Source organism: Hemitrygon akajei, chromosome 10 (assembly GCF_048418815.1).
Source record: "Hemitrygon akajei chromosome 10, sHemAka1.3, whole genome shotgun sequence".
NCBI classification, from domain to species: Eukaryota; Metazoa; Chordata; class Chondrichthyes; order Myliobatiformes; family Dasyatidae; genus Hemitrygon; species Hemitrygon akajei.
The window spans coordinates 150,620,885-150,636,830 of record NC_133133.1 but is presented as its reverse complement, the minus strand read 5'-3'; the positions used below and the strand labels follow the sequence as shown (position 1 = coordinate 150,636,830).

The following is a 15,946-nucleotide window of genomic DNA, read 5'->3' as shown; positions in this document are numbered from 1 at the left end:
GCCCCAGGGGAACGCTGTTCTCTTTGGCTGTATTCATGTATGATAATTGATTGATAATTAGACTTGACCTACTAAGTTTATAAGCTTCCTTTTCTCCATTTCCATTTTGCAAGAAGGACTTTGATCCAGAACATTTTCTTTCCACTATTATGGCCTGATCTGCCTGGTATTTACAGCATTTGTGTTTAAATATTTGTGTTTGAAATGTTTTTCTTCAATCTCTCAAGGGACAGCAGCAAGCTCTGAGAAGACAAGACCAGCAATTAATTGTTCTGCTCTTTTGTTTCATAGTGAGCATACATTGGAAACTGTTACAATCAAGTTTAGTTCAACCTATACAATCCAACCTTTGTATAACAATACAAAATAATGAATACAGTATTTCCCACGTCATCTTACTTAACTAAATTTATAATCACTCCACTGCACCAGTCTTTTCTGGGCATGACTTCATAGAATCCTGCAAGGAAGGAGGTCTTTCAGCCAATTGATTATCCAATTCATTCTTACCCAATGACTTATTTATTTTCTTTAAAAATAAACTCCATTTTTAAAGCTTCGTTAACGTTCTTGCCTTTTCTTGTTTATAGTACAGAAAAGTTGGAGCTTTCCCAACATCATGAGTTCAGCCTATGCAACAACTTCTCAGGCAGGGCGCTGAACTATTTACCTTTAATGGGACAAATGACACCAAAGGTGTTTTAATCACCTTTCGTTTCCTGTTTTCCTATAAAATCATGCACATCAAAATTACATTATTTTACAAATTTATAGGAAGTGTCAAATAGGTCTGAATATATGCCTGGCATTTTGTTGCTGATTCAATACTTAAAGGGAATTGGGTGCAGCTGTATGCCAGAAAATTAAACTAAAACAAAACAACTTATTTTGCATTTCTCTTTATTAAATTGGTGCTGAGAAAGTGAATTCTAATTGCTACAAATTATGTTATGAGCATTGCGGTAAATCAGTCTGATTCATGATCCACTGAGTATTTTGACTTCAAAGGAGTTTGTAGCCACAAACAAATGGGAGTTCATCTGAACAGACTCTGTCATCCCATGTGCCTCCAATGCCTGAAAGAATAATTTAACATTTTGTCACAAACATGGCTCAGATACTCCTTCGTGTATGTGTTGCTTTTCAATCTCCCATTTACATATACAGATGTCTTCTGTTGTAAGTGAATACTGAATTAGGATATTTGATACTAGGTTTCTGATAGGTGAATGGAATGTACTTTCTACCAAGTCCAACGAGTCATCTTTACTAGATTCTATGACATAATTCTTTTGCATTCTAACTCCCTAACAATACTCATTTGTCCTGGATAAATAATTGGAAGTTGCGAAGACATTGCAGGGAAGGTTCTAAAGAAAGTATCATTTTGGTTGACTGTGCTTCACTGATCTGGAGGAAAACAGTATGGACTCGCTATCACAAACAAGCCAGGCTGGATTGGGGCGATGAGGTTAAGGGTTGCTGTGATACTCCTCAAGGAATCCTTATCCTTTTGCAGTATACATTAGCTTACTGATAGGTCGCCTTAAGCAACATAGTTTACATGGATGAAGTTCTAGGCTTGAGATTTCTTTGATAATGCTCCTTGTAATTTTAATTACCATGTTATAAACATGATTTATGTTCCAATTTCTTGTGGAATTGTGGTCATGAGAAGTTCAAAGTCAATTCCCACAACTAATTTTCAACTGATTCAGTCTTTCTATCTATGCTCAACCTCAGTGGAGGGTCTTTGTTAGTCTAGCATTTTTGCAGGTTCCTGGAATGCCAAAGCATCAACAAATATTTTACAGTATTATCTTGACTGCTCTCCTTAAAGTTCTGAATACCATTGGTTTATGGCAGCATATGCTTCGGAACATGACCACATAGTCCTAGGACTAATGGAATAGATCCTGCAGTAATTGCAGAGATCTTTAATTAAAATAAGAAACTCATCACAACTGATAACCACTTTTTGAATAAATGGTGATTTGGTACAGAAAGTGTCAATACTTTTGAAATGAGAAGGATTACTAGAACATAAACACACAATAAACCTAATACAGAATCTTGTCATTATATTGAATGATAGCAAATGAAAGGAAAGACCCTGTAAACAACACACCCAAAATGCTGGTGGAACACAGCAGGCCAGGCAGCATCTATAGGGAGAAGCACTGTCGACGTTTCGGGCCAAGACCCTTCGTCAGGAAAGACCCTGTAGTTGGCCTCAGTACTGAGCAGTTGAAGAGAACTATTTAATAAAATATTGTGTAATGTTCTGCCCTCGGTACTGGTGTTCCAAAGAGTCATATTAATAAGGACAGATCAACTAATTTAATTATGCATCTACCATAAAAGTAGCAACTCGATTTTTCAGGCCAATCTATGAAAGATAATGTCCTAAAGGTATGATAAATTAGATTCTAATGCTCAACACTATCACAGCAGAGTTCGTCAGTTCACCTCCTGTTGTTGAGGTCAGGTGTATTTAGCCTTAAAGTTCCTGCTGTGAAAAACTCCAGTGCCTATCGAGAGAGAGGGTTCATTTGTTTTTGCCTCGCTTATCGGTTACCCTCCTCCAAGCTTTTGAAATTTACTTGCGTATCCATACACACATCAACAAAAATCACGACTGCAACGTACCTTCAGAATTAGTGATTACACAGTTTTCCCTCTCTTCTTTACCCTTAGGTCGGTCATGCTTCCACTTTGTGAAACCAGTTGCCGATCCATCAGTCCAGAGATAAACACCCTCCTTCATTAAGCAGAAGGATCATTAATAATGTAAATTTTCATTAGCATGCCATTTGTGTCGCATTTAAAGTGGGATGCTCAGGATCATCGATGCCACTTGGAGGGGTAGGGAGTCCTCCTACAGTGACTATTATAAGAACGAGGTGGAGGTATTTAAGGAGGGAATCCCATGGTGTGGATTTTAACTGGGCGAAGGACAATTTTGAGGCAAAGTAGACAGAGCTAAAGGTGCTAGACAGAGGTTGAAGAACATACTGTGAGATTGGGCATAGTTGTAGGAAAGATGGTGAGCATAATCTTTCCGGTAGAGAAGATAGAATTGTAGAACAGATCCTAACACATGTACATTTCTATCTCGTGTCATTTAAAACCACAAGTTCAAACTAAAACTGAGTAAACATAGAGTCAAAGTGCATGCTATTAGATAAAGTTTATGTCACAATTACATTCATTGGTGGTAGTTCAAAGAAAGCAACTGTGACTCACCCTGGTCTGATTGCAGGCAAGCAATTGATCAGTACAGTGGTTGAGTACAGTACAACTGGACACCGTCAGTAAACATTTGAGGAGAATCAGCAAGCGGGCCAGTCAGAAGAGGAAGATGAGAGGGCAAAGGATGGATGAATGAGAAGTCCAGCAGCAACTGGATGGGAAAATAAGCTGTTGCCATAAATTATCTGGGTATGATTCATATAAGAAACTAAGGGAGTAAATCTTAAATTCTCTCAAGCTAGCTTGGCCACATGCTACAATAAAGACTGATCCTAAACCTTGAATCCCCATTCCCTACACATTTTCCAAATCGTGCCCAAATTGCTTAATCTTGAAAGTTCCCAGTGGGAGATAACCCAACCCTTGAACCCAATTCTTTTAGTCAATCCTTAATGGCTGATCTTCACCTGAAGTCAAGAACCCCTGATTCTACATGCTCCAGCTAAATGGCAGAGGCTCCTGGCATGTTCCCTGTCAATCTCTCTGTCTTCTTTGTCTCAAAGTGATCCCATTTATTCTAAATTCCAATCTTTAGTGGCTCCTCAGTACAGTAATGAAATTCTGCCGCACAGATTCAAAGTCAAGATCATACAGATTACTGCTGGTGTTGTCCTACCAAAGGACAAATCCCAGCCGCGTGGCATTGCAAGCAGTATCCTGACAACTTGAAAATTGCCCATTTGTTCCCATTCTGTTTTCTGTTCTTGAACTAAACTTCTATGCATGATAGTATCCGGTGATCCTGCATTTTACCTAGGAAAGTTTTACATGGTATCCGATCAAATGTCTTTTGAACATCCAGATATAATATATACTGTTTTCCTCTTCTCTACTCTGCTGATTATATTAATAAAGAAGCCTATAACTTTGTCAAACAGAATTCCAGTTTAAGAAAAACGCTTATTTGATTTGAGTATACTCTCTTGTGTTATAACTTTTGAATTAATGTCCTTCCACACCTATCAAGTTGCCATTTTATTCTATGACCTACCCCTGTTATTCTTCCTTGGCCTATTCTGTGCCAGCGAGAATGGGAAGTCCTTTCAAGATGGAGACAGGCAGGTGAGGTTTTTGATGGGTGAGTACGTGAAATTTCAGATCATTAATTCAGTTGTTTTATTCAACATTTTCTTGCTCACTGAACATCAAAGATAGTTTTTCCCTTATGAGAGTAGGTTGAGTGAACTCGGCCTTTTCTCCTTGGAGTGAAGGAAGATGTGAGGTGACCTGATAGAAGTGTATAAGATGATGAGAGGCATTGATCGAGTGGATAGCCTGAGGCTTTTACCCAGGGCTGAAATGGCAAACACAAGGGGGGCATAGTTTTAACGTGCTTGGAAGCAGGTATGGGGGGGGGGATGTCAAGGAAAGTTTTCACACAGAGAGTGGTGGGTGTGTGGAGTGCACTGCCAACAATGGTGGTAGAGGCAGATGCAATAGTGCCTTTTAACAGACTCTTAGATAGGTACATGGAACTTAGAAAAATAGAGGGCTATGCGATAGGGTAATTTTGGGCAGTTTCTAGAGTAGGTTACATGGTCAGCACAACATTATGGGCTAAGAAGCCTGTAATGTGCAGTAGTTTCTAGGTTCTATGTTCTAGATAATAAAGTACGTTCAGCTGAACTACTACTGAAACTAGACCATTTTGCTACAATAACACAATCACCTTTACCTTGTGGCAATCGCTTAGACCAATCCAAGTGCTGGTCTGTGCTGGGTTGTTACGTTTTATCAAATCCTGAATGAACTGATTGTGTTCTTCCCGGTGTATGGAGGCAAGGTGACCACCCGGTGCATACATTTGGCAATATATCTTCAAGTCAAAAGAAAATAGTTTCAGAACTTTCCTTTCCATTGATTATGTTAAGCAACGTCAATCGTTTACTGTGCTTTGTGCTACCTAAGACAAAACCAGTAATACAAGAAAGATAAATTCTTTAAAAAGGGCTTCTCATGAAAATAAAATCATGGGAATAAAATTGCTTAATGGAAATGTACGTATGGATGGCAACTATACCCTTCATTCTGTCCTTCAACTAGTCTTGCTGCTGAAAACTTTGTACTAACCTTGCCCCTTATTTCCCCTTCAGCATCAGAAGGGATTGATGGCTGTGACTGGGATTACAGTGGAATTGTCTGAATGACCCTAAAGCACTCCCCCTCCCCCTCCCTCTGCCATCATTGACCCCTCATTCTGCTCCTGCTTTCATGGATCACTGTCCCCCACCAGCTGCTGCCCTTTTCCTGGTGTTGTCAAGCTTCTGTGATAGAGAGCTTCCCGGGACAGCCAGCAGGTGCCTCTGGTTCAACGACCTGATATTTAATTTCTTACTGGACAAAAATTAAGACAAGATACCAGGCCAAAGAGTTGTAGTGCTCTATGCTTTACTCAAGTCTCCTTCCACCCTTATGAGTTCATCTGCCTAACCCATTGTTTTGCTCCCAGGGGTTAACCTAAAACCTTTCTTGAAAGCATCTGTGGTGCTTGCCATGTCTTAACATATTCCAAGTTCTAATCTCCACATAATCTCTCTCCATGTAGATGTGTATTTCTTAAATTTTCAGATGAATTTACTTAGTACCAGTATTTTAACTGCATGTAATATTGGTCTCCAAGTATCCACTGCCCCTTCATTAAAAAAGTTCCTCAACACGTTAACAGCTAATAATACCTTTCAAGAATAACTTCTTTGCTTTTAGGAATTGTGTAATCCACTTCAAAAACAAAACTCTTTGTTGTTTTAAATGATCCCAAACTCTGACCTTACCAATGGCTAATTTGTTCTATCAGTGGCCACTCCTGTCTGTTCCTTCCTCTCCTGTAGGTGTAAACATGTCCCTCGTGGTCCACTGTACACCAGTTTCACTAATTATTCTTTGCAATGGACCCAAGCAGCATTTACCACTGGGCTCATTGTTCCCTTGTCCCCACTGTGGGGACCCCATCCTAAAAATGGGAACTGAATCTTCAACCTTGCCAATCAGCATTATTTAGCCTTGTATTAACAGCATGTTCAGTCTTTTTACTTTCCCTTGGTGAAAAAGCCTACCATTAGACTTGCAATCTCTGTTCTCCATGGGTGTGGGGATTGGGTTGGGTTTCAGGCCCATACAAATTCCAAAATTTTCCTTGTTTCTAATAATCAGCATAACGGCAAGATAATATTGCATGTGTTTTTGACATGAGCTATCTATATAGACATAAATACGATTTTCCCGTTAGAATGAACAGATGAGCCTTTTCTTTTAAAGAGGAAGCAAATGAGTAGTTGTGGCTCTTACCTCAGCTTGAATCCAGTTCTTTTTGGTATGGTAGTATCTGTAACAGGTAGATAAGTCACGGTTATAAACCCACCCTACTAAGCAAGGTGTTTGGAAGATCTGGGCATCATGTGAAGACTTCTTTGGTGTCTTGTTCTCTGAAGAATTTGCTTTTTCTGTTTCATCCTCTGCGGAACAATCAAATTCTTTTTCTATCTCGTCCTCTAGAGAAGGATAAGCAGCCATTTTTGTCACATAATCTGAGGAATGAGAGAATTCCGTTTCCGATCTGTGTTCTGAAGGGGGATAAAGTTCCACTTCAGGAAAAAGATAAGATGCCTTTTTGTGGTTCTTGGGAATGAAAGCAGGGAAAGGAAAAGAGAAAGGGATCTGGTGTGGTTTGGTGTCTGGTGGGAGTAGATTGCTGAACATTGGATGATTTTGAGTTGATGGTACGAACAGAGGATGGGCAAAATCTCTAGTGAGGGTTGGCTTCTTCTGAGAATAAAAAGGGTGAAGGTGGTGGGAAGGAGATGTGGGATAGGAGTAAGATCCTAATGCCTTGTTTTGAGGTGGAAGGACAGGATAGGCATGAGGTTTCATTAAGTTGTATTTCTCATGGAAAGGAGAAGCACGAGGACGCAACTTCACTTGAGCTTTGTTGTCGGGTAAATGGGGACGACGACTTGGCACTTGTTTCTCGTTCAATCGACTTGCTATATTGTGAATACTGACAGTTGCTGTTAAATAAAATAAACAAATTGAAAAAAAAATCACCAGAAATCCCAGAAGCATTTTGTTACTAAAAGCAACAGTCTTTGTACTTAAGCTAAATTCAAGCTAATGTCAATATTCCATTTCAGAATGCTTCAAAAATTACGCAGTTATATAGTTTAAATTGGAAGAAAAAAGATGTTAAAATAGAAATTATATGAATCATTTGTAAATACTGAGTAAACTAGTATCAAATCAAATAATACAGTAATATAATACACTTTATATTTAATATAATTTAAAAACAAAATATACTTTAAAATATTAAGCAATTTAATAACGTCTGTATGTTCCATAAATGGGATTATTAATGAGCAGAAAGTAATAATGAGAAGCTGCTTATCATGCATGTGAATCACTATTAGAAATTTATTATGGCAAGAGATGTTACAGGATATTCCGATTTGAACATCACCGGGAATATGAACAGACCGGAGATATTTCAAGGCTAACCCAAATGGAAAGGTAATGGGACATATCATTGTTCCTGAATGCATCATGTAGTGACAGAAAGCACTGCAAGCTCAGGAGTGGACCTCCACCTCATAAACTGCCACCCAACAGCCCCCTTGCCCCCTCCTGCCCCAACTGTGGCAATTCCCATATTGAGCCAGCCATTTGAGTTCCCAAACTTGAGCAGCACGCACAAAATGCTGCCTGCCCTGCTGCTTTCCTCCAGCATTTTGTGTGTGTTGCTCAGATGTCCAGCATCTGCAGATTTTCTCTTGTTTAAGTACTCAAACTCAATGGCTTTGTCTGAATTGTTTCTCAGCGGAAGACACTTCCAAACAACTGCTATTCTTTGAAAGAAGGGAAAGGACATTCTAACTATCTTAACATTTCCTTTAATTGTCTTAATCCATACCCTAAATGAAATCTGCCAAGTTTATTTACTCTCAGCAATCTAATAACTTAGTTCTTGAGCTACATCTAATTTATCTTTGCTTACTACCTCTGGCATATTGCAATAGTAGAATCAGAAATCAAAATAATGGAATCAGCTTGAGGTGAAGAAAAAGAAATATATATTTGTATGAACTCCAAGATTTAGGTGATGGAAGATTGCAGGTGACTAGCAGAAATTCACAAGAAAATAAATTTTATTTTGAGGTAAAATGTTATGCAGCAAAGAAATCTTTTTTTTGCAGAAGCACTTCCTTAAGTAAGTTGCAGGGTATTACACTATTAGCCTTTAAATTAAACATTTATTTCCAACTCATAATAGTTGCTGTTACCCATACAACCCAATTCTATATTTACTTTATGCTCTAAGTTTAATACACTGAAGATCACCAACTCCAAGGTCCTTTGTAGCAGTCAGCAAGCCCCAAGCACCATATATATTTGAGATACTACACATTGCTTCTGAAAATTGCTGGAAACTGTCCACCTAAAAAATCAAAGTTCATCACACAAATCATCAATGACACCTATGTTTTGACAGTGGGTTTCTTCCCTCTATGTCAGATTCAAGTCCCAAGCCATATACTTAAGGAGAATATCAAAGTTAACAGGTCCATGCAGTCTCAAGAACATGCTCTAATGTTGGTAGTGCTGCCTTAAAGTGAAGCCGCACCTAGCCTTTCAGATGCATGTAAACAATCCCACAATACCAAAAGAACAGCAGGGTGATTTTTACCTGATGTCCTGGCCAACAATTAAACCTATTTGTGGAAACTGTCACTCTTCCTAAATAACAACAGTGATATAACTAAGCGCTTTTTTTAATTGAATCTGTTTCGGAACATCATAAGGATGTGGAAGGTATTATAGAAAAGCAGAACTCATTTGGTATAAATTCAATGAGTGCTAAATATCTACAGTAGCTTTTTTTTTACATTCTATTGATTTCAATGCAGCTACATTTCAGAGGTGGGGTTAGTTTCTGTCTGGTGATGAGTTTCAATGAGTTTTTTCTCTCTTTTTTTCTGATTGGCAGTCCGCCTGTCACTCATGCTGGGGCTAACAGCTTCAAGCAAAGCTATTCAGCTAAGAGATAGAACTCAAGTTGTGATCACCAGAGTCAGATCTTTAACATTGTGGACTGCTCGGTTTTAAATGAATTTGAGTACCAAATGTCATTAGCTTTCTTGTTTAATAGTCAGGTTGTAACTTATAATTAAAGATACCATAACTTGAGCTTTCACTACGTTTGGTAAAGAGCACTATCAAGTTGCTTCACTAAAACTGACCTGCAGCATCAATGGAAAGCAGAACAGTGATCAGCGAAATCATCCTTAGTCTCACGTCAGAAAAATACTTCTTCTGTTGGCTGAAATTTAAAAAAAAACTAAATTTAATTGCAAACTACTTTTAATTTATCGACACAACACACAAACTGTCCACTTAGATTCGTTCTTCATTCAGCTTGATTATTACTCGTGTGCCAATTATATATGTGAACACAACAGCAGTCCTCTAGAACTGCAACAACTACCTACAATTGGTTAGATCAGTCTTGATGTCAAAATCACTGCTGACCAATGAGTTATTGACAGCTGCTAGCAAGAACTGCAGTGATACAAAAAGTTGCGCTCTTTCTTCTCGTGACAGTCGTCGCCCACAAGTTGAAAAATAGGACTGTCGTGAATATTCATTTCAGGGAAAGACCCCCAGTCAAAGGGAAATTTAGAGTATAACAAATCTGTTTAAACCTGTGCTGTATGTTACCTTCAATTCTAATTATAAGTAACTCATTAACTAGATTTAGAGGGAAAATGCATGTACACATATCAAAAACGGATTCCCTGACCAAAGTATCTTGTCAGTGAAAAAATGTTGAAAGCACATACTGAAACAATTTTCTCTGTTTTGCTCAATTTTGTGGTTTTTTTCAATTGCCAACTTACTTGATAATATTTCTTTCATAGCAGAATCGCAGATTGACTCTGTGTGTGTGTGTGTGTGTGTGTGTGTGTGTGTGTGTGTGTGTGTGTGTGTGTGTGTGTGTGTGTGTGTGTGTGTGTGTGTGTGTGTGTGTGTGTGTACGTGTGTGTGTGTGTGTGTACGTGTACCCTTAACTCCTGGTGGAGTTGGGGTGCCATCATGACAAGCTTTTTGCACCGATCTTTTTGGTGATTTCTCATCGTCTTGGGCATCTGAAACGTGGTGGAGCCCATCCCTCTCCAGGTTTTTGGAGCCGAATGGATTCAAATTGGGGATCTTTTGCTCCAAAGTCCGGCGCTGATGCCACTACACAACCAGCCGGCTCTAGATCGACTGTAGGTAAATACGAGGTACAGGGGTGTATAGTTTCTGGTTTGGGGCAAATCAACAAACCAGGCACCCACATTGTGCTTGGTTAAGCAGTAAGCAGTAATATTTTTGGAAGTTTCCTCTCCTATTAATTCTCATTTCTTAGTGTAAAATCTTATTTATGAAAGTTCTCTTATGGAGCGAGGGCATCTCTGGGCAACAGTCTGAACATGAATAGCATCCAACCCCAGGGAATATGTCATTAGTGCTGTCACTATGCTCAACAAGTAGTTTCCTAGTGTGATGCCATTATTCCACTTTGAGTCGATGCCATGTGATCAGACCCCTGAGATATCTTTGCCCAGAAGTGGCAACTCTTGGGCTCAGGTGCCAAGCTGATTAATGTTTTCGGTATTCTGTCCCACGTCCCAAACATTTCACAACAGTTGCTGCACTTGTGTAGTTAATATTTCACTAATATTTGAGTAATATTGTAAATATATTGTTTGATTAAGCATTCTTCATTGTTTACATAATTCATTACGGGTTATATGTAGAAGTATGTGAATGGCATACGTCATTACATCAGAAGTGAGCGCCTCACCAAAATGTATTGAAACTAAGGAAACACTAAGCCCAGCTGTGTTTTTCTTTTGATTAGTTTTATGTTTTGGAGTTACCCTACATAACAGTGGTGACGAGTAAGTTTTACACTGTACCCGAGACGACTACCGTCTTGTTGAAGCGCAGTGAGACATTTGAGTTTTAAAAACGTGCAACACTCTTTCTTTGCAAGAAAAGTGAAAGGATTGAGTTTTGAAAAAAGGGCAAAACTGGACAATATTCACAAGTTCATAAACAGTGAGTACTGGGTGATGATAATAAATTTTTTAGAAAGCAGAAATGGCTGGTTACATCAGAAAGATAGACACATTCAATTGCACATGAGATAACTGGATATTGTATAGTGAACGAATTGAGCTGTACCTTGAAGCAAATGAAATAGCGAGTGAAAAGCGAGTGCCAATTTTTGTTGAGTGCACTGGGTGGAAAGGCATAGTTTGCTTAGAAGTTTAACTGCTCCAACCATACCAGCCAAAATGAGATTTGCTGGTATCGTGAAATTAATGCAGGAACATTTCAATCTGAAACCATTATTGTTTGCAGAATGCTTTAGGTTTCATAAGCGGAATTGAAAAGAAGGGAAGTGCATTACAGCTTATGTGGCAGAATTGAAGAGATTGTCTGCACACTGTCAGTTCAGTGATGAGCTTACTGAGAGATCAGTTAGTTTGTGGAATCTGACAAGAGAGCAATCAAAAACATTTCCCAACTGAAGCACAACTTACATTTAGAAGAGCGGTTAAAATTGCTATCAATGGAAACCACAGCCAGAGATGCAATATGAGTTGCCGTCAGGAATGAAAGTGAACGGGACTGAGTCTGCATTGTCTAAACAGAAACCTACCTGGCCAAGCAAATTCTGTCACCATTGTGGTGGGGGCACATACACACCAGACCAATGCAGGTTTTAAGGCAAAACTTGCAGAAAATGCAACAAAGTACAACACATACAGAGAGCTTGCTGGGCAGACAAAAATAAATGGAATACACAGGAAAGGGAGGAAGCTAAAATGTCAAGTTGTAGCTTGAAAAAGAGCACTACTGTGCATGCTGTTGATGAAAAATCTGATAATAATGAGAGTGACACTGGTCTGGGTAGCCTTGAGATTTACAATATGAACAAACAATTGAGAAGCAATGTGGCTTTCACCAGAAGTAAGTAACAAGTTAAATAAAATTGAATTGGACACTGGCTCAGCTGTTTCAGTCATTCCACAAAATGAGTTTGAATGGCATTTCAAAGATACTGAACTGAAGCCTCCAGATATCCAACCAAGAATTTATACTGGAGAAAAGGTAAGTCCTGTTGGAATAAAATTCATAATAGTGAAATACAACAACCAACAAGCAACATTGGGCTTGTATGTGGTAAAACAGGAGGTTCAGCATTGTGCAGTTGTGAGTGGCTGAGACAACTGCAACTCAATTGGAGATCCATCCACCATTTGCAGGCCACATCCCCTGCAATAGAGTTAACTGAAAGTGAACTAAGAAAGGTACTAGGTGATGCTACAGCAGTGTTCAAATATGGCACTGAAAAACTCAAACACATCAGGAATAAAATAATGTTGAATGAAATTGCCACACCCAAGTCGTACAATGCCTGTCTGTTCCTTATAGCATCATGATAAAGCAGCCTGTGAGCTAGATTGCATGGAGGCTGATGGAATTCTTTCCAAGGCTGAATGGAGCCAATGTGCAACACTAGTGGTCCCAGTACCCAAGCAGAATGGGTCTGTCAGGATCTGTTTAAGGCCGTGGTCCATCCAGTACTGAAAGTAGATCAATACCATCTGCCCAGGATAAAGAATATCTTTGCAAACCTTTCTGGAGTTCAACACTTCAAGATGGACTTAGCTGAGACCTACTTACAAATGGAGATGGAAGAAGAGTCCAAAGTGCTTTCCACCATAAACGCTCCCAAAGGAATTCATCACTATAATTGGCCTATTTTTTGGAGTAACACCTGCACCTGCACTCTGCCATGAAGCCATGGATCAGGTGCTCAGTGTTAGCTGGATGACATCATTGTTACCAGCAAGTATGACAAGGAACATCTCCAAAATCTCAAGACAGTGTTAAAGATTAGAGGCTCAGAGCATGATGCAACAAGTATGAATTCTTTAAAGCAAGCATCACTTGCTGTGATCACACCACTGACACACAAGAATTACACAAGTGTGTTGAAAATTTACAAACCATGGTGGATACCCCAAGGCCAAAAGACGTGCCACAGTTGCATTATTTTTTTAGGATTTTTAAATTGCTATAACAGATACCTGTCAAATTTGGCTACTGTGCTGCACCCCTTGAAAATTATTACTACAAATCGGGAGTAAATGGCAGTGGACAAAACAATGTGAGGTGGCTTTCTAAAAGGTAAAGAAAATGGTGATGTCACACATTATGATCCTCAGCATCCAGTGAGGCTTACCTGTGATGTCTTGCCTTATGTTACAGGTGCAGTCATGTTACAGGTGATAAGTATTGGAAGTAAACACCCAACATGCCTTTGCATCATGATCCCTTACCCCATGCAGAGAAAAATTACGCAGAGATTGATAGAGAAGCCTTGAGTCTGATTTGGAGTGCAAATTATTTTAACCAGTACTTGTAGGGGGAGAATTTACCCTATTCAACCACTGGTGTCCATTTTCAGTCCACAGAAGTGTGTTCCAGTAACAGCAGCAGTGCGAATGCAAAGATACACTCTGTCTCTTGGAGGACACAATTACAAGACTGAATTCAAGAGGAAAATTTATCATGGAAGTGGTGATGGATTGTCCTGTTTACCCTTGGAAAAGGAAATACTTGAAAAGTTTACAAAAGAGGACATATTTTCTCCAATCTGCAAATTGAAAGTCTCCCTACTACGACAGAGATGATCCAAAGGGAAATTTAAAAAAAACCCACACTGTATCAGGTCTACGTAGCCCCCCAACACATCTGGAATGTGCAACAGGATCTCCATTTTTACCAGTGCCAGGGTGAACTTGCCCTTGATAGGCATTGACTTATGTGGGAATTGAAACTTTTACCATTCAAGGTGAAAGTTAACGTGTTGGAGGAGCTACATGTGATCATCTAGGTGTGGTCAAAATGAAGGCATTGGCTCGAAGTTTTGTCTGCTGGTCTGGGACAGATCAGCACATCAAGCAGTTTGTCAGACATTGTTCAGGATGCCAATACATCCAGATGTTGCCAAGGGCAGCACCTTCCATCACTGGGAATGGCCTGCATTGCCCTGACAGAGGATTCGTGTGGATTTTGCCAGACCATTTATGGCCCAGATTTCTTGTAGTATTGGATGCAGCTACAAAGTGGCCAGAAGGGTTCCCAATAGCCTCCTCTACAGCCTCACACACTGCTAATGTGTTGAGAAGCCTCTCCTGAAGGACTGGTTTTCCAGAACAATGGATAGTGACAATCGATCAGTTTGTTGCAGAACAGTCATTCCTGAAACTGAATGGAAGAAGACATATTACATCTGCACCATACCACCCAGCAACAAGTAACTTGGCAGGAAAGTTTGTCCAGAGTCTAAAGAATGTCAGCAGAACACGCTACACTGACACTGAATCAGAGGCTTACTAATCTCCTCCTTGCATATCACAATGCAGCACACTCCACGATCACCAGCTACCCCGTTCCTGTGCTCACGCTTGGATTTCCACAAACCCAATCTCAGAGGGGTATGCACGACAAAAGCTGAAACAAATTGAAGGCTCCTCAAACAAGGAGGTTCAATGTTTCACTCTTGGACAAGTAGTCCCAGCAAGGGACTGCAGAGGTTGTCAAAAGTGGGTACTTGGAAAGATTAAGGACGGAATTGGACTGCAGTCCTACACAGTGGAGATTGTGTCCGATGTCCTTTGGAGACAACAGATCGAACATTTGAGAAGAGTGGAGCCAATTGTTAGAGAAGAAAGCTGCCCAGAGCTGTCAAACCCCTTTCCTCTAGTCCCAGAGTCAATTCCTACAAGCACCAGAACTGGAGATTTTTTCACAGCCATAAGTCTCACCTGCAATGTAGTGACAGGAAATAAGTTCTCTCACAAGAGTAAGAAATCCTCCACAGCAATTAAGTTTTTAGTCCTGAATTAAACAGTTTAAAATTTACTATGCTGTGGATGCCCATACTGTAGTTGTATTATATAGTGTGCTGTGTATATAAGTTGAGATGCATTCTATATTGAATTGGAGTTTATGGCAAAGCAGGGAGAAGTGTTGTGCATTTAATATTTCAATATTTGCATAATATTGTAAAAATATTGTTTGATTAAGCATTCTTTGTTGTTTATGTAATTCATTTCAGTTATAGGCAAAAGTATGTGAATGGCATACGTCATAACGCCACCAAGTCATAAGTGTGTGCCTCACTAAAGTAAAACGAAACTCAGGACACGTTATCCCCAGTTCCCGTGTTTCTCTTTCAATTAGTTTTATGTTTTGAAGTTACAAAATGTAACAACACTGACCGAATGAATGTTACTCCCGCTAAGTGAGCCCTTCTGTCTCTCATTTTGTGCCATGCGGGGGGGTGGGGGGGTGTGTGTGTGTGTGTGTGTGTGTGTGTGTGTGTGTGTGTGTGTGTGTGTGTGTGTGTGTGTGTGTCTGTGTGTGTGTGTGTGTGTGTGTGTGTGTGTGTGTGTGTGTGTGTGTCTGTGTGTGTGTGTGTGTGTGTGTGTGTGTGTGTCTGTGTGTGTGTGTGTGTGTGTGTGTGTCTGTGTGTGTGTGTGTGTGTCTGTGTGTGTGTGTGTGTGTGTGTGTGTGTGTGTCCTACTTCCCATTTGAAGAGTTTTCATTTTCCACCACAAACTTCACAGCATTTTATTAA

The 15,946-nt window shown here is 39.7% G+C and overlaps 1 protein-coding gene across 1 annotated transcript; it reads right to left on the bottom strand.

Moving 5' to 3' along the window:
• Positions 1-990: 990 nt before the first annotated feature.
• LOC140734035 (lectin-like) lies at positions 991-6,762 on the bottom strand. The gene is made up of 4 exons (XM_073057614.1): positions 6,538-6,762; positions 4,928-5,068; positions 2,650-2,761; positions 991-1,076 (listed from the first exon to the last, which is right to left on the bottom strand). The coding sequence occupies exons 1-4, from the start codon at positions 6,760-6,762 to the stop codon at positions 1,003-1,005; spliced, it is 552 nt and encodes a 183-aa protein (XP_072913715.1). The 3' UTR covers positions 991-1,002.
• Between the last annotated feature and the right edge of the window lie 9,184 nt (positions 6,763-15,946).

What these genes read in the sequence shown, in the direction of transcription:
- LOC140734035 (XM_073057614.1), bottom strand. Translation starts at nt 6,762, where the DNA reads ATGGCTGCTTATCCTTCTCTAGAGGACGAGATAGAAAAAGAATTTGAT. An exon ending in AGAACTGGATTCAAGCTGAG is followed by an intron (nt 5,069 to 6,537) that starts GTAAGAGCCACA and finishes TTTGACTTGAAG; the next exon opens with ATATATTGCCAAATGTATGC. An exon ending in GTCTAAGCGATTGCCACAAG is followed by an intron (nt 2,762 to 4,927) that starts GTAAAGGTGATT and finishes TGCTTAATGAAG; the next exon opens with GAGGGTGTTTATCTCTGGAC.